This window comes from Pongo abelii, chromosome 21, assembly GCF_028885655.2.
Source record: "Pongo abelii isolate AG06213 chromosome 21, NHGRI_mPonAbe1-v2.0_pri, whole genome shotgun sequence".
Lineage (NCBI taxonomy): Eukaryota > Metazoa > Chordata > Mammalia > Primates > Hominidae > Pongo > Pongo abelii.
In genome coordinates this window covers 32,201,974-32,220,025 of record NC_072006.2, presented here as the reverse complement: position 1 = coordinate 32,220,025, position 18,052 = coordinate 32,201,974, and the positions used below count along the sequence as shown (strand labels likewise).

The window sequence follows — 18,052 nt, the reverse complement described above, 5'->3', positions numbered from 1 at the left end:
GATGAGGAAGTGAGGGACTCTATATACTGAGCTCTCAAGCCTAGGAGTGAAAACGGGTGAGAAGTTTGGGCTTGTTTTAGGCTATGCCGAGTTTAAGTTCACAGTCGAGTGGATCAGAGCTGGCGGGTAAGGCTGAAGGTGAGATCAGGATGAGGGTTTGGAAGCCCTTGCCTAGAAGGAGGCAGTTTTTTGAGACAGCATAGGAGAGCGCAAACCTCCAGGATCACAGGGCTGCAGTCTTCTCCTTTCGGAGACCCCATTGCAGAGAAGAGCGAAAGCAAGGGCGGGGTGGGGGTGGGAGTGGTCTCTTCCGGTTCTTGAAGACAGCGTCCCTTAGGCAGGAGGGATGGGTCACTCAATCTCCAGGCTCGGGAGGCCCCCAGCAAATCCGACGCGGTGGGCTAGGCCGCCACCGCTGGCCCACTCGCCCGATACGTGCCTTGGGGTCCGGGTCGGCTTTCCCCGGGACCCCTGGCCGGAAACTGAGCCGTTCACTTCCGCCACCAGCCGGAAGTTTTCTGTCACTGGACGCCAAGGAGTTTTCGGTGGCTCAGCTGGGTAACCGGGGATCACCATGGCGGCCTCACTGGTGGGGAGGAAGATCGTGTTTGTCACGGGGAACGCCAAGAAGCTGGAGGAGGTGCCGGGAGGGTGTTGGGGGCTGACTGGGAGGCGGCTGGGAATAGGGCGGAGAAGGGGCTTCCGGGAGGAGGGAAGCACGTGGGAGGAGGCATGGAGAGAGAACAGAATTCAGCCTGGAAGAATGGGTCCTGACCCGGCTGTGTGGAAAAGCTGGGGCGAAGGAAGGGAGTGGCTGCGGAATCGGGGCGCCCCGGGGTTGGCGAGGGAACGAGGGTCTTGACAGATCCCGACACAGGGCTTGTGTGGTCAGCGACTGCGGGACCCGGAGGAGTAGCGGGGCTCTTAACAACTGTCCCGAAGGTCACCTATTGAAGTAGACCCCAACCCAGTGTCCCGACACTCTTCTGGGACTTATCCACATCCCGCTGCTGGGCCAGGGCTAGCAGGACCCAGAGAGGGCGTGGGGCGGAGTTCCACGCTGAGCAGTCCGTGCCCCCCCACCGTCCTGAAATGTTCTAACTCTTTTCGCGTGTGTGAAATGGGGATGATGCAGGACATTTGCTTCACAGCGCTATAGAGAGGAGGAGTAAAGGAGGCAGTGGATCTAAAGTTTCTGTTTGCAGGGACTTTGTGGCTAGCAAGTAACAGAAACACACAGGGAGCTCATATAAGCCACCAGATGACTCCTGTGGGAATATAGTGTTACCGTGTCCCACAGGACCTGAAGTTCCCTCAAGAAGCTGACTTGACCTTGTTCTCTCTGGATGCTGATCCCTATTCCTGTTCATATCTTTCCCCTTTCTTCCCTGCTGGTGGATGGAACAATGAGGCTTCTACCAGATATCAGCTCCGACTGGCTTTGCTTGAATCAAGAGATTGCCCCTGTTCAATCAGCCATAGCCATGGAGTGGGGGTCATGTGTGGGGGATCAGGATGACAACCACTGCATATGTCTGAGTCAGACCAGTGGGGTGTAATCACTAGGGAAACCTACATTTGCCCGTAGTGTAGGGAGGGACTGATGTCACTTTGGTGCCAGGACTGAGTGGCCTTCTCAGGAACCAGAGCCTTCTGCTGAAAAAAGGTTTGGGATCCTGAGGCCAGACCAGTCAGGCAGTGCCACCCTGAACAGAGCCCATGCAGGACAGCGGGCATGAGACCCCAAACCTCTGGCTGAGAATATTGCCCTCATTTAAAGAAGGAGCTGGAGCCCAGGTGCGGTGCCTCACGCCTGTAATCGCAGCACTTTGGGAGGCTGAGGTGGGCAGATCATCTGAGGTCAGGAGTTCAAGACCAGCCTGGCCAACATGATGAAACTCCATCTCTACTAAAAATACAAAAATTAGCTGGGCATGGTGGCACATGCCTGTAGTCCCAGCTGCTCGGGAGGCTGAGACAGGAGAATCGCTTGAACCCAGGAGGAGGAGGTTACAGTGAGCTGAGATGACACCACTGTACGCCAGCCTGGGTGAGAGTTAAGAGTGACAGAGTGAGACTCTGTCTCAAATAAAAAAAAAAAAAAAAAGAAGAAGAAGAAGGCGCTAGAGTAGCCAAGGGAGACTCCTTGGAGAACATGGACTTGAACTTGGCCTAGAACAGGTAGTCTTTTTTTTTTTTTTTCTTTGAGACAGAGTCTCACTCTGTCGCTCAGGCTGGAGTGCAGTGGTGCGATCTCTGCTGACTGCAACCTCTGCCTCCTGGGTTCAAGCAATTCTCCTGCCTTAGTCTCCCGAGTATCTGGGGTTGTAGGCATGCGTCACCATGCCTGGTTAATTTTTGCATTTTTAGTAGAAACAGGATTTCGCCATGTTGGCCAGACTGGTCTCTACCCTGACCTCAAGTGATCCGCCCTCCACCCGTTTCGGCCCTTCAAAGTGCTAGAATTACAGGCGTGAACCACTTAGCCCAGCTGTGTTTGTTTTGTTTTGTTTTGTTTTGTTTTAGATGGAGTCTCACTCTGTCACCCAGGCTGGAGTGCAGTGGCACGATCTCAGCTCACTGCAACCTCCGCCTCCTGGGTTCAAGCAATCCTCATGCCTCAGCCTTCCCGGTAGCTGGGACTACAGGTGTGTGCCACCACACCCAGCTAATTTTTGTATTTTTAGTGGAGACGGGGTTTCTCCATGTTGGTCAGGCTGGTCTCGAACTCCCGACCTCAGGTGATCCGCCTGCCTGGGCCTCCCGAAGTGTTAGATTACATGCGTGAGCTACCGCGCCTGGCCGAACGGGTAGTCTTAACTAGTCTGCCATTGGCAGACTGAGGAAACCTATGGAATCTTTCTCAGGAAAATAGTTTTAAATGTACAAAATAAAATATATGGTATTATAGGCTGGGCACTGTGGTTCATACCTGTAATCCCAGCACTTTGGGAGACTGAGGCTCAAGGAGGATCTCTTGAGCCGAGGAGTTCAAGACCAGCCTGGGCAACAAAGTGAGACGCTAGCTCTACAAATAATTAGCCTAAGCATGGTACCTGGGCCACCTGTGGTTCTAGATACATGGGAGGCTGAGGCAGGAGGATCTCTTGGGCCCAGGAGGTTGAGGCTCTAGTGAGCTGTGTTTGTGCCACTGTACTCCAGCCTGGGTGACAGAGAGAGAGACCCTCTCTCAAAAAAAAAAAAAAAAAAATACATAGGATTACAAAGGAAGTCAACTAAAGTGAAGTACAATTATCAAAATGTTACAAATATTTGTGATTTAGTTATATATACTTTATTAATGCATTAAAGGATTCAATCTACCACTGTATGAGTAATTATCTTAATTTTTTTTTTTTTTTTTCGAGACAGAGTCTTACTCTGTCGCCTACAGCAGGAGTGCAATGGTGCAATCTTGGCTCACTGTAGCCTCAACCTTCTGTGCTCAAGCAATCCTCCTGCCCCCAGCCTCTTGAGTAGCTGGAACTTCAGGCACATGCCACTATGCCCAGCTAATTTTTGTATTTTTTGTAAAGATGGGTTTTTGCCATGTTGCTCAAGCTAGTCTCAAACTTCTGGGCTCAAGCAATCTGCCCACCTTGGCCTCCAAAAGTGCTAAGATTACAGGCATGAGCCACAGCACCCAGCCCCTTAATTTTAAAATATTGAGATAAATGATATTTTGAGATATCTGCAGCAATTGTAATGAGTTATAACAACATCTGTGATTTTAGTAGGTTTAAAAGTCACAGGAACTGCTAGTAATATTTTGGTTTGTTACCTATATTCATAATTGAAAAAGATACTACATTTCAATTAAGGGTTACTAAGAATAAAGATATTTTTTTCCAATCCATGTTCACAGGCCTCCTGAATTCTGGGTATCTTCTGATAGAGAATTCCTGGTCTAGGAGGATGGCTAGGGTTTCTGGGAGCATTGAGAAGAGAAGAGGGTGTTCTGGATGGGGGCTTAGCACAAGCAGAGACCTGACGTAGAAGAGATAGAGAAGCAAGATGGAAGGGGCTGGCTTGCTGGGGTGGGACCCTGAAAGCCGGGGTGAGGCTCACGGGCCTGAGTTGGTAAGCTTTAGGAGATGGGCAGGAGAGTTATTGATGAGAAAGGTGGATGACAGCTCACGTGCTCACATAGTAATGGGGAATCATTAGATGGTGATAAATGTTCTCTTTTCTTTTGGAACAGGTCATTCAGATTCTAGGAGATAAGTTTCCATGCACTTTGGTGGCACAGAAAATTGACCGTATGTCTCTGTTTTATTTTTAAAAGATGGTTGGATTTCTCTGTCTTCCTGTGACCTGACTTTCTGTGTGTCTGTTTCCCTGATAAGTGCCGGAGTACCAGGGGGAGCCGGATGAGATTTCCATACAGAAATGTCAGGAGGCAGCTCGCCAGGTGCTTGCCCTGCCCTTGTCCCACACTTGCCCCTCTTGTCCAGGTAGCTTCCCGGGCCTGTGCCTGCTGGAAACAATAGAGTAGACACAGTTTGTTGAGCTTTCTAGGACCGGCCCAGAGTCCTCTAGGGTTCAGTTAATATTGGCTTTGGAACACTGCCTTCCTTTGCCAGCCTTGAATACATGGTATCTCCTCCAGACCACCACCATACACTCCCATGTACACACAGACTCCCCTGCCCCCAAATGCTCAGACAATGCATTCCAGCCCTGCATCTTCCCCACACATATCCACCGCTGCATTCACAAGTGTTCGTGGAACTGAGAAAGCACGCTGTGGAGAGTCAGGCTGAGAGCGAATCCCAGCTCTCCCATTGCTGTGCCTGGAGCAAGCTTTACAATTCGCCAAAGCTTTGGTGTCCTCATAAGATAATAGATTGGCCAAAGTTCAGAGATTGGCTGACGGCAGCTCCCATGGCGCTCTCTGCCACAGATCTCAGCTAGCTGAGGGCTGGCCCCAGCCTGGGTGACCCAGGTGACCTGGGCGTTCCAGGTGGGGATGGTGATCATGGGTCTCAGGGCTGTATGTCTGTGCTGCAGGTACAGGGACCCGTGCTGGTTGAGGACACCTGTCTGTGCTTCAATGCCCTTGGAGGGCTCCCTGGCCCCTACATGTGAGTGACCACCTCCACCCCCTCACAGGGCCCCAGGCCCAAAACCACCAGAACTGCAAAATGATGAGGTACCTGATACTGCAGGTCATTCCCTGTCTTGGCATCAACAGCCTTTCACGTTGTCCTGAGGAAAGACAGGATAGGAGAAGCATGTCTTTCTTTTGGAAAGTGTGAGAATGCGACCTGTAAGTGGAGATGGTAAAGGGGACCCCATGCATTTGAGAAGTACATTCATAGGTAGATTAATTTCAGGAAAGAGAAAACAAGGAAGTTGGAATCTAAAACTTGATTTCTTTCTTCCTTTTTTTTTTTTTTTTTTTTGATACAGTCTCTCTCTGTTACCTAGACGGCTAGAGTGCAGTGGCATGATCATAGCTCACTGCAGTCTCCACCTCCCAGGCTCAGGTGATCCTCCCACCTCAGCCTCCTGGGTAGCTGGGACTACTGGTGTGCGTCACCACACCCAGCTAATTTTTTGTATTTATTTATTTATTTTTAATTTTTAAATTATTTTATTTTATTTTATTTTGAGACAAGAGTCTCGCTCTGTCGCCCAGGCTGGAGTGCAGTGGCATGATCTCGGCTCACTGCAAGCTCCGCCTCCCAGGTTCATGCCATTCTCCTGCCTCAGCCTCCCGAGTAGCTGGGACTACAGGCGCCCACCACCACGCCTGGCTAATTTTTTGTATTTTTAGTAGAGACGGGGTTTCACCATGTTAGCCAGGATCATCTCCATCTCCTGACGTTGTGATCCGCCCTCCTCGGCCTCCCAAAGTGCTGGGATTAGAGGCATGAGCCACCGCGCCCGGCCTGTATTTATTTATTTTTGGTGTGTGAGACAGGGTCTCAGTCTGTCGCTGAGGTACGAGTGCAGTGGTGTGATCACAGCTCACTCCCTGGGCTCAAGCTATCTGCCTGCCTCAGCCTCCCAAGTAGCTGGGACTGCAGGCACGTGCCCAGCCATTTTTTTTGCATTTTTTGTAGAGAGAGGATTTCGCTACGTTGTCCAAGCTTTTCTCAAACTCCTGAGCTCAAGCGATCCGCCTGCCTTAGCCTCCCAAAGTGCTGGGATTATAGGCGGGAGCCACCTCGCCTGGCCCTTGGAGGCATTCTTTTTCATTTCCCCTTGGCTGTCAATAGGGAACAGCCTGGAAAAGGTGGTAAGAAGATCCAGCTGCTCCTGGTGTCTGACTGTCCTTTATTTCTCTTGCAGAAAGTGGTTTCTGGAGAAGTTAAAGCCTGAAGGTATTATCTGCTTTGTTTCTTCCCTGGATCTGTTGGGAATGAGAATCTGGGCTTTGTCTAGGGGAGGGACCCCAACTAGTAATCAGGAGTCCCAGGTTCTAGCCCCCACCATGGAGCCTCCACCTCATTTTCCCCATCTAGCACCTGCAGCTCATACCCTGTACTCCAGAGAGCACTGTGTGGGGCCTCGAGGGATGGTGGGAGCTGTAGGGTTGAGGAACAAAGGGGCTGTACTTAATTCTGGGTTTTAAGAGGGACTTGGCCCTTGTGACTGCCTTAGCCAGGGCCTGCCCTGGGAATTGGAGGACTGCCCCTCCTGGACCCCAGCAGTGCATATCCTGTCACCCACAGTTGCAAGCCAAAATGTCCCCTCTTTGTGTGCTTTTATTTATTTAGAGACAGGGTCTCACTCTGTTGCCCAGGCTGGAGTACACTGGTGTGATCTCAACTCACTGCAACCTCCGCCTCTTGGGTTCAGGTGATTCTCCTGCCTTAGCCTTCCAAGTAGCTGGGATTACAGGCGCCCACCACCACGCCCTGCTAATTTTTGTATTTTTAGTAGAGAGGGGGTTTCACCATGTTGGCCAGGCCAGTCTCGAACACCTGACCTCAAGTGATCCTCCTACCTTGGCCTCCCAAAGTGCTGGGATTACAGGTGTGAGTCACAACACCCAGCCTATTTGTTTACTTATTTATATTTTTGAGATGGAGTCTCACTGTTGCCCAGGCTGGGGTGCAGTGGCTCAATCTTGGCTCACTGCAACCTCTGCTTCCCTGGTTCAAGCGATCCTCCCGACTCAGCCTCCCAAGCAGCTGGGATTACAGGCATGCACCAGCACGCTGGCTAAGTTTTTTTTGTTTGTTTGTTTGTTTGTTTGTTTGAGACAAAGTGTCGCTCTGTCGCCCAGGCTGGAGTGCAGTGGCATGATGTGGGCTCACTCCAACCTCCACCTCCCGGATTCAAGTGATTCTCCTGCCTCAGCCTCCTGAGTAGCTGGGACTACAGGCACGTGCCACCATGCCCAGCTAATTTTTGTATTTTTAGTAGAGTTGGGATTTCACCATGTAGGCCAGGATGGTCTCAATCTTCTGACCTCATGATCTGCCTGCCTCGGCCTCCCAAAGTGCTGGGATTACAGGTGTGAGTTACCATGCCTGGCCTTTTTTTGTGTGTGTGACGAGTTTCACTCTTGTTGCCCAGGCTGGAGCGCAATGGCACGATCTCGGCTTACTACAACCTCCGCCTCCCGGTTTCAAGTGATTCTCTTGCCTCAGCCTCCCTAGTAGCTGGGATTACAGGCACCCGCCACCACGACCAGCTAATTTTTTGTATTTTTTGTAGAGGGGTTTCACTATATTGGCCAGGCTGGTCTTGAACTCCTGACCTCAGGCGATCCACCCATCGCAGCCTCCCAAAGTGCTGGGTTTACAGGCGTGATCCACTGAGCCCGGCTTAATTTTTGTATTTTTAGTAGACACGGAGTTTTGCCATGTTGGCCAGGCTAGTTTCAAACTCCTGACCTCAGGTGGTCCCACCTCGGCCTCCCAAAGTGCTGGGATTACAGGCGTGAGCCACCGCTCCCAGCCTATTTTATTTTTTTGAAACAGAACCTCACTCCATCTCCCAGGCTAGAGTGCAGTGGCGTGATCTTGGCTCACTGCAACCTCTGCCTCCTGAGTTCAAGTGATTCTCCTGCTTCAGCCTCCCAAGTAGCTGGGATTGCAGGTGCCCGCCACCACGCCTAGCTAATTTTTGTATTTTTAGTAGAGACAGGGTTTCATCACATTGGCCATGCTGATCTCGAACTCCTAACCAGGTGATCCACCCACCTCGGCCTTCCAAAATGCTGAGATTACAGGCATGAGTTACACACCCGTCCTTATGTGCTTTTAAAAACACTTTATAGAGCATTTCAAACCTGCATAGTAGAATATCATAATAGGATAATGGGCCTAAATATATACAGTTGTTATTTGTCAATTAAAAAAAGCATAGTAGAATAATGAACCTCATTTGCCATCAACCAGCTTCCAGGGTTATCGGCACAAGGCCTATTTTGTGACATCTATAACCCCCCTTATTTTTCCTCAGTCCAGTATTTTAAGGCAAATCACAGACATCATATCAGTAAGTTCTTCAGCTTGTATTTATTTTTATTTTTATTTGTTTTAATTTTTTTGGAGACAAGGGTCTCCCTCTGTTGCCCAGGCTGGAGTGCAGTGGCTCAATCTCGGCTCACTGCCCACCATCAGGGCTCAAGCAATCCTCCCACCTTAGCCTCTTGAGTAGCTAGGGACTACAGGTGTAAGCCACCATGCCTAGCTAATTTTTGTGTTTTTGAAGAGGTGAGGTCTTGCCATGTTGCTGGGGCTGGTATCAAAGTCCTAAGCTCAAGCAACCCACCCGCCTTGGCCTCCCAAAGTGTTGGGATTACAGGTATGAGCCACCGAGTGCAGCCACTGTATTTCTAAAAGGTGAAAGATTTAAAAACTGTTAAACAAGTAAAATATAATCATTTTTAAATATTACATAATCATTTTTTGGATTTCCTTGGTTGTAGAAAAAGTGCCTATTACAGTTGGTTAGTTTTTTGTTTGTTTTTTTTTTTTTCTGAGATGGAGTCTCGCTTTGTCGCCCAGGCTGGAGTGCAGTGGTGCGATCTCGGCTTGCTGCAAGCTTCGCCTCCCGCGTTCACGCCATTCTCCTGCCTCAGCATCCCGAGTAGCTGGAACTACAGGCATCAGCCACCACGCCCGGCTAATTTTTTTGTATTTTTAGTAGAGACGGGGTTTCACCGTGTTAGCCAGGATGGTCTCGATCTCCTGACCTCGTGATCTGCCCGACTCCGGCCTCCCAAAGTGCTGGGATTACAGGCGTGAGCCACCACGCCCGGCCTACAGTTGGTTAGTTTTGAATCAGTAAATCAAACAAGGTCCACACTGCATTGGCTAGTTTTCTGACTTTAAATAAAGCCTTGTGTTGTCAGCCTGTGCCAGAGGGAAGCGAGAATGCCCAGAGACTTCCATTTCAAGCCTAGTCCCACTGCCTTGGGCTCTGCCGCCCCCGCTACCCCAATTGAGACCTAATTTCCCCTTTTAGGGAATTCCTCCCTCCCTACCCTTAGTGGGCGTCTTGGGAGTGGGAGTTGGCCATTAGGGATGCACTGAGCCCTCACTGCCCACCCGCAGGTCTCCACCAGCTCCTGGCCGGGTTCGAGGACAAGTCAGCCTATGCGCTCTGTACGTTTGCACTCAGCACCGGGGACCCAAGCCAGCCCGTGCGCCTGTTCAGGGGCCGGACCTCGGTGCGTACCCACCTTGATGCAGTTCCCGCCGCGCGCCGCCAGGGGGTGCCGCGACCTGAGCCGACCGCCCCGGGTCTGCGGGAGGGTGGCTTCCCCCAAGGGAAGGGCGCCTTGGGGCCAGAGATATCTGTGCCTTGCTGAGAGGCTCCCCTGGGCAGCATAGGTAGAAGTGCTGTCAATCCTAGGAGGGTGGTGGAAAGGGTGCCCTGGGGCCAGAGTAGTTGCCTACGCCTTGCTGAGGGGTGCCCCTGGGCAGGACAATGGAAGTGCTGTCAATTCTGAAACCTGTTTGATCCCTGAGGCTGTTGTTTCAGGGAAACAGTTGGCTAACAGCTCCTGAGGCCTGATAGACCCAGAAGTACAAACTGAAGGTGACAATTCCCAAAGCTACTTTTTTTCTATTTATTTTATTTATTTATTTATTTATGGTTAGTAAGAAACCACACTTGGATCAAAGCTACATCTATAGCCCAGACTTCTCCAAGCTCAGATTTCCTTATCCAACTGCCGAGGTGCTTGACTATCTCTCAGCCTTTCCAGCTTTTCATGTTTATGTATAATAGAATCTTAATTCTTTTTTTTTTTTTTTTTTTGAGACAAAGTCTTGCTGTGTTGCCCGGGCTGGAGTGCAGTGGTGTCATCTCGGCTCACTGCAACCTCCGCCTCCAGGGTTCAAGCATAGAATGTTAATTCTTGGCCAAGTTTGGTGATTTACACCTGTAATCCTAGCACTTTGGGAGGCCCCAGCGGGAGGCTTTCTTGAGCCCAGGTGTTCAAGATCAGCCTGGGCACCATAACAAGACCCCATCTTCGCAAAAAATTTTAAAATGAGGCCGGACGTGGTGGCTCACATCTGTAATCCCAGCACTTTGGGAGGCTGAGGCGGGCGGATCACCTGAGGTCAGGAGTTCAAGAACAGCCTGGATAACACAGCAAAACCCTGTCTCAACTAAAAATACAAAAAATAGCTGGGCATGGTGGCAGGCGCCTGTAATCCCAGCTACTGGGGAGGCTGAGGGAGGAGAATCACTTGAACCCAGGAGGCGGAGGTTGCAGTGAGCCGAGATCTCACCACTGCACTCCAGCCTGGGCAACAAGAGCAAGACTCCGTCTCAAAAAAAAAAAAAAAAAAAAAGAGGCTGAGCACAGACATGTAATCCCAGCACTTTGCGAAGCAAAGGCAGGAGGATTGCTTGAGGCCAGGAGTTTGAGACCAGCCTGGGTAACATAGCCAGACCCTGTCTCAAAAATAAATAAATAGCTGGGCATGGTGGTGCACGCCTGTAGTCCTAGCTACTTGGGAGGCTGAGGTGGGAGGATCACCTGAGCCTTGGAGTTTGACGATACAGTGAGCTATGATCGCACTCCTGCACTCCAGCCATGGAGTGACAGAGTGAGACCCAGTCTCAAAAAAAAAAAAACCTTAATTATTTACCCAAACTTACTCCTTCCGTGAGATGTGTTCAACACCCCCTACTGCCTATCACTGCTCACGACAGCCTCCACCTCCCAGGCTCAGGTGATCTCCCACCCCAGAGAGTAACTGGGACTACAGGCGTGCACCACCACACCCGGCTAATTTTTGTATTTTTGGTAGAGACAGGGTTTCACTATGTTGCCCAGGCTGGTCTTGAACTCCCGACCTTAAGTGATCCACTGGCCTCATTCTCCCAAAGTGCAACCTCCATCTCCTGGGTTCAAGCAATTCTCCTGCCTCAGCCTCCCGAGTAGCTGGGATTACAGGCGTGCGCAAAAACATGTGTTGCATGGTTGAGGGTTCAGTAACTGGCCTTGGTCACGCAGCTCCTCATGGCAGAAGCAGAATTTGCCTTTGGGTCTAAATTACTTGGCATTTATGTGACTAATCCCAGTCATGTACCACCTCCATTGTATTTTTTAAAAAGTAAAAAAAAAATGTTTTTGAGACAGGGTCTTGCTTTGTCACCCAGGCTGGAGGGCAGTGGCATGATTACAGTTCATAGCAGCCTTGATCTCTCAGGCTCAAGTCATCCTCCCACCTCAGCCTTCCGAGTAGCTAGGACCTCAGGTGCGAGCTACCACATCTGGCTAATTAAAAAAAAAAAAAAAAAAATTTGTTAGAGATAGGGTCTGACTGTGTTACCCAGACTGATCTCGAACTCCTGGGTTTAAACCATCCTCCCTCCTCGGCCTCCCCAAGCGCTGAGATTACAGGCGTGAGCTACCACACCTGGTCCCTTGTATTTTTTCAGTTAGAATTTTTTGGGTTTTTTTGTTGGTTTTTTGGAGTGCTTGTTTGTTTGTTTGGAGTGTTTGTCTCAGTCTGTCGTCCGGACTGGATCACAGCTCACTGCAGCCTCGACCTCCTGGGCTCAAGCAGTCTTCCCACCAAGTAACTGGGACTACAGGCTCATACCACCAGGCTAGGCTAATTTTTGTATTTTTTATAGAGATGGGATTTCGCCTTTGCCATGTTGCCCAGGCTGGTCTCAATTTCCTGGGCTCAAGCGATCTTCCCACCTCAGCCTCCCAAAGTCCTGGGATTACAGGCATGAGCCAACACACCTGGCCAGATTGTTTTTTTTTTCTTTTTTTTTTTTTTTACTTTGATAACAACATGACATTTCATGTCACTGGATTACAATTTGTTCTTTTTCTAACATTTTCACTGTGGAATTTCCCTACTACAGCCAGTATTTATTATACTCACTTATGTGTTCATGAAGTGGGGAGCTGGGTACCTGCTTCCTGTTGCGGTGTTTCATCTTATTGTTAAAGTCTTCCTCGTATTTTCAGGAACACTGTCATAGTAGCAGGCATCTGGCTTGTCCACAGAGTTCAGGGCACTGCTTCCTATTAGGAGAAAACGTTTTCTGTCTATCTTTCTTTCTATCTTTCAACGTAGCCTCATTGTTCTTCAGTGATGTCCCAATTTGTCCCGGGTGTGGCGAGGGCGCATGGCCCTGGAGGTGCTGGTCGTCTGGGTCCATGCCTCCCTGTGTGTGAGGGGAGAGCTGCCCCGCTCTGCTTTTTATTGTATTCAGCAAACATTTGCAGGTGCTGTAGAGGCCTTGCAACTACATTTTGCGTAAGTTGGGTCAAATCAAATTCACAAACTCACCAATGTCATACTGGACATTGCCCTCCTTGTGCTTGTCCTCTGGACCCAGTTACACACCTGTCCCCCCTTTCCTGTGGCAGGGCCGGATCGTGGCACCCAGAGGCTGCCGGGACTTTGGCTGGGACCCCTGCTTTCAGCCTGATGGATATGAGCAGACGTAAGGAGCCCTGCTTTCTTCCCTGGGGTGTGGGGTTGGTACAGCCATGGTTTGGGTTGGGCCAGTGCCCCGCCCAAGTGCAGGCATGCGGATATGGGCGGGGGAGGCTCCGAGGGTGCCGTTCCAGCCAAAGGCAGCTCTGCTGGGGTGGACACTAGGAATCTGGGTGGCCCAGTCCATGGTCGGGGAGGCAGCCAGATGGCACTGAGAGTCCTGGGCTCTAAGGCTCCAGGTCACCCCACATCAGCTGTGTAGCCAGTGGTTTCGCCTCTCTGGCCTTGGCTTGTAAGCTGTACATCTGACTTTTTTTTGTTGTTGTTTGTTTGTTTTGAGATTGGAGTTTCACTCTTGTTGCCCAGGCTGGAGTGCAACAGCGTGATCTCAGCTCACTGCAGCCTTTGCCTCCCGGGTTCAAGCAATTCTCCTGTCTCAGCTGGGATTACAGGCACGCACCACCGTGCTTGGCTAATTTTTGTTATTTTTGGTAGAGACGAGTTTCACCATGTTGGCCAGGCTGGTCTCAAACTGACTTCAGTGATCCGCCCGCCTCGGCCTCCCGAAGTGCCGGGATTATAGGCATGAGCCACCGCGCCTGGCCACATCTGACAGTTTTATGGCGTCATTTTCTGACCCCCATCTAGGTTGGGAAAATGTCCAGGCTTTTGCAGCCTCTGGTGGGTACTATTTTATGCCCTCCAAGAACCAGTTGTTCTTTGTAGTTCGCACGAATCGCCCCTTATTCACACAAGGCACGGGCCATTGTGGGAATCAGGCTTTCCAAGCTGGAGGGGCCCTTAGGGAGCACAGTGTGAGGCCCCACAATAGCCCCAGCAGGGGTGAGGACATTGTGGAACCAGCCACTAGCCATATGGGGCTGTGGAGCACTTGCATGTGGTGAGACCCAGAAACGGAATATTTTTATTCAGTGTTAATTCATTTAAATAGCCACACCTGGCTAGTGGCTACTGGCTGCGGTCTTGCAGAGAGCAGTCTGCAGGCCACGGGCGAGGCAGGGGATTCTCACCTCACTGCAGTGCTGGCATGGAGGTCGGGCCCCTGGCCAGCTGTTCAAGTGCTCCCCCGCCTTCAGCGCATTAGAGGAGACTGCTGTGTTTGCTCTGTCAGGCCCCACTGCTTCCTGTCAACAGATGACAAAGCTGATCAAACATGCAGCTCATCCCCCCGTCCCCAGCTTCCCTTAATGACTTTTGGGCACACTAGAGCAAATTTAATATCCCTCCATGCTCATTCATGGGGGTTTCTGCCTACAGGGGAATTGAAAACTTTATCCGATTTTTAAAAATTCACTGGCTGCCAGGAGCTGCTGGGCCCCACTCCCCTTTCCTTGGGGTCTGTGAGCTTTGGACTCCAGGGATGAGATGAGGTAGGGTAGGCAGGGGGTGCACTTCCTCCCTGAATCCGGGCTCCCTGAGCTGCTACTGTCACCCCTCAGGTATGCAGAGATGCCTAAGGCGGAGAAGAACGCTGTCTCCCATCGCTTCCGGGCCCTGCTGGAGCTGCAGGAGTACTTTGGCAGTTTGGCAGCTTGACTTCTGCGGCTGGGGGAGGCCCCTCAGGCCGGGGATCTGGGGAGGGCTAGCCCAAAACCTCCTGCATCGGGCAGGCACCCCTTGAAGTACTTCCTTCAGGGTTTCCCCTTCGTGGGGGTGTCAAGTAGCCTCACCAGCCTGTCTGGAGGAGCAGCTGGCTCTGCTCTGAGAAACTTTGGCATGTGGACGCCATTCTCTTGCCCTTAGGATTCACTGCTCTCTCCTACAGCCCCCAGGCCTGGGGTCCTGAAAGGACCTTGGGTGGTAAAGCGGTAATTGGTGGGAGTGAGGGCTTGGGGAGGAACCATGCAAATCGCCTTCCATGTTTTTTAAATGCAATAAATAACATTTCTGGATAAGGCTTGTTTCCAAAATAAACCAGCTGTATCTGTTTTGAACGCTGCCCCAGGCAGGTGTCTGTCTCGGTCTCCTTTGGCAGGTGCAGGAAGCCTTTTGGGTGGGGGTGGGGATGGGGACACAGGCAGCACGGTGTGGAAGGCATTCGGATGCCACTGTGAGCTGGAGTGTTACATCTCCACTCGAGTTCCTGCCTCATTCAATGGCATGGATTGTGGGCTGACCTCCACCCTGGATCCACGCTGCCCCCCACCGGCAGGTAGTGCCAGGGCCTCCATGAAGCCTTGCTGGGTTGGGGGCTGGGCAGTGTGGCATGCCCAGTGCTTTTTCCTTATGCTGTTACACATCAGAGCCGCTAAAATGTTGGTTTACAATTACAATGGCCTGTTCATTTTTATGGTGGGGAGGGGCTGGAGTCCTCGACCCCACTTGGCTTGATAGCCACAGTTCAGCCTGTGGGCTGCAGGCCCCTTGGGAGGCCTCGCTCATGCCACACACCCTTACTCTGTGCCCTGATGAAGCCATTCCCTGGAAGGGACTTCCCCAGGTGGCTCCCTTGTCAGAGTGCCCAACCCCAAGGATATTCAAGGGGGGTGTGGTGGGCTCAGGCTGGTGGGGCACCCCCAGGCTTGCTTCTGTGCCCACAGGCAGCTCTGGAGAGGCCCCTGCAGTCCCTGTGACTCCATCCAGCAGGATGGCCCTGGGTGAGGACAGAGTGTCATTCCTTCACTCCCCTCTTGCCTGCAAGCCCCAGCTGGGTTAAATCCCCAGGAAGTGCCGCGTCCCTGCCCAGCCTCCTGAGTCTCTTTGTGAGTGGGAGATGTCTGGCTGGGCCTCAGACATGGGGTGCTGGGGGCCTGCCTGCTCCTTGCCAGTTGATCATGGATGTAGCCCCCCTGTGCAGGGAACACCCAGGCTACTGATGGGGGGACTCCGAAGAAGAATCACGTGCTGCCTGGGTGGAGTGAGTACATAGGCTTGGGGCAGGGCACCTCTCTGTGTTTCCTGTTCAGCTCCTCCAGAATTCTGTCCTGGGTGCACACGACACTTTCTGGCCATTTTTTTTGACTTTAGCTACCGGTGATACTGTGTAGTATATATCTGGTTCCAGGCAAGGTGGCTCACGCCTGTAATCCCAGCACTTTGGGAGGCCAAGGTGGGAGGATCGCTTGAGCCCGGGACTTCATGACCAGCTGCAACATGGCAGAACCTTGTCTCTACAAAAATACAAAAATTTGCTGGGCATGGTGGTGCGTGCCTGTGGACACAGCTACTCAGGATTCCGAGGTGGGAGGATCCCCTGAGCCTAGGGAAATCCAGGCTGCAGTGAGCCGTGATCACGCCACTGCACTCCAGCCTGGGCAACAGTGTGAGACCCTGTCTCATTTAAAAGAACGTATATGTATTTGGTCTTTGACCCCTTTCCTAGCAAACAACTTTAAAATCCTCAGAAACGCCACACTGATGTCTTTTTGTGTGCTAATGAGGTGGCTGGCAGCATCTAGGTAGCTTGGTTATGGAAAGACCAAGACAGGACTAGAGGACTGGGACTTTCGGTCTCCACCCCCGCCACACCTCCAGGGTGGGGCAGGGCTGAAGGTTCAATTGATAACCAGTGGCCAGTGGTTTATTCAATCATGCATGCATAATGAGGCCTCTACAAAAACCCAAAAGGCCAGGGTTTGGGGAGCTTCTGAATAGCCAAACATGTGGGGGTTCCTGGAGGGTGACACCCAGGGGAGGGCACACAAGCTCTGTGCCCCTTCCCCCACACCTCGCCCCGTGCATCTCTTCATCTGAATTCTCTGTAATAGCCTTTTTAATAAGCCAGTAGGGTGGGGCCGAGGCCCTGGGCCCATTCGGCTCTTATTCATCACTGGGAACTCCATCAATGCCCAACCCTTAAAAAATAAAAAAATAAAAAATTTAGGCTGGGCATGGTGGCTCATGCCTGTAATCCCAGCACTTTGGGAGGCCAAGGCAGACAGATCACTTGAGGTCAGGAGTTCAAGACCAGCCTGGCCAACATGGTGAAACCCCGTCTCTACTAAAAATACAAAAATTAGCCAGGCGTAGTGGCAGGCACCTGTAGTCCCAGCTATTTGGGAGGCTGAGGCATGAGAATCACTTGAACCCAGGAGGCGGAGGTTGCAGTAAGCTGAGATCATGCTATTGCACATTGAGAGTGAGACTCTGTCTCAAGAACAACAACAAAATTAAAACCTGCTAAATATAAGTTAATGTTTCCCTGACTTGTGAACCACTGTAGCAAATTAATTGAACCTAAAAGAGGAGTCATGGGAACCCCAAGTTGAAGACAGCGTGTCAAGTTCTGCAGGCCCAGACCTCAGACTGGTGGGAAGGAAGGGGTGGTCTTGTGGGACTGAGCCCTCACCTTGGGGTTTCTGAAGCTATCTCCTGGCAGGTAGCAGTTGGGTTGAATTGAATTGAATTGGTGGGCACCCAGCAGCTGTCCCGTGACAAATCCCTCACTTGGTCACAGAAGTCTTCTGTGTTGACTGTTGTGCACAGTGAGAGCAGAGGAAAACGTTTTGAGTTGGTTTTTCCACACTCGCTACCCGTCCCCAGACAGCAGGGTGGAGAGCATGCTCATACCCACCCGGATTGGTTCTCGGGGCCCTGGGGCTCCTGATCTCCCACCCAGCACCAGGCTACCCAGTGTAAGGTGGCATGTCATGTGGGCTTGCGTTTCTCTAATTACCAAGGGGTCTGAGCACCTCTTGCTACTCCTGTTACGGTTGGGCCTCCTCCTTCCCCTGTTCACGGCCTCTGCCTCTTCTGTTGGGGCTGCTGTCCTTTGTTGGTTTGCAGGAATTCTTTGCATATTTCAGATATATTGTCAGTTTTAGATGCAGCCAGTCTCTTCTGTCTGCTAACTTAGTCCATGGGGCATGTGTCAAGCCAGTCCAGGAGGTGATGTGAGCCCCCAGGTGTTCCTGCTGACCACTGATGCTGCGCACCGGGCACTCCCCTGAGCCTCAGAGCCATATTCCCTGTTGTCGGCTGCCATTGTGAGACCCTGACCAAGCAACAAATGAGCAAGCCAGAAACACTGCACCTCCTCCCTCCATCAAACCATTCCCACCCGGTGTCCTGCCGTCGGCAGTCCTCCCACCTCCCTCCATTGCCACCAGTGCTGCCCCTGCCCTGTAAAATCCAGGATCCGCACAACAGATGGGATGGTTCACAAGTGCTCCACACGAAGCCTCGGCCTCCCGGCAGGCAGCTTTCAT

The 18,052-nt window shown here is 51.4% G+C and overlaps 1 protein-coding gene and 1 long non-coding RNA gene across 3 annotated transcripts; one reads left to right on the top strand and one right to left on the bottom strand.

Moving 5' to 3' along the window:
* The first annotated feature begins 508 nt into the window (after positions 1-508).
* Positions 509-14,849, top strand: ITPA (inosine triphosphatase). Of its 2 annotated transcripts, XM_063720741.1 has the most exons (9): positions 509-640; positions 4,202-4,259; positions 4,347-4,411; positions 5,011-5,084; positions 6,298-6,329; positions 9,519-9,634; positions 12,410-12,456; positions 12,815-12,891; positions 14,345-14,849. In XM_063720741.1, exons 1-9 carry the CDS (start codon positions 575-577, stop codon positions 14,524-14,526), a joined length of 717 nt encoding a protein of 238 aa, XP_063576811.1. In that variant the 5' UTR covers positions 509-574; the 3' UTR covers positions 14,527-14,849. The 2 variants fall into 2 exon arrangements, with proteins under 2 accessions (XP_063576811.1, XP_002830139.1); XM_002830093.6 differs by lacking the exon at positions 12,410-12,456.
* Positions 3,338-17,947, bottom strand: LOC129052195 (uncharacterized). Its single transcript, XR_008517087.1, has 6 exons — positions 17,521-17,947; positions 17,194-17,317; positions 13,916-14,029; positions 12,324-12,466; positions 5,157-5,208; positions 3,338-4,477 (listed from the first exon to the last, which is right to left on the bottom strand). It is a non-coding gene; the product is annotated as an uncharacterized LOC129052195 (long non-coding RNA).
* Positions 17,948-18,052: the final 105 nt, after the last annotated feature.

Coding starts and splice junctions, on each gene's coding strand:
- ITPA (XM_063720741.1), top strand. CDS start 575: ATGGCGGCCTCACTGGTGGGGAGGAAGATCGTGTTTGTCACGGGGAAC. Junction 4,260..4,346: donor GGTGGCACAGAAAATTGACC/GTATGTCTCTGT, acceptor TTCCCTGATAAG/TGCCGGAGTACCAGGGGGAG. Junction 12,892..14,344: donor CCTGATGGATATGAGCAGAC/GTAAGGAGCCCT, acceptor GTCACCCCTCAG/GTATGCAGAGATGCCTAAGG.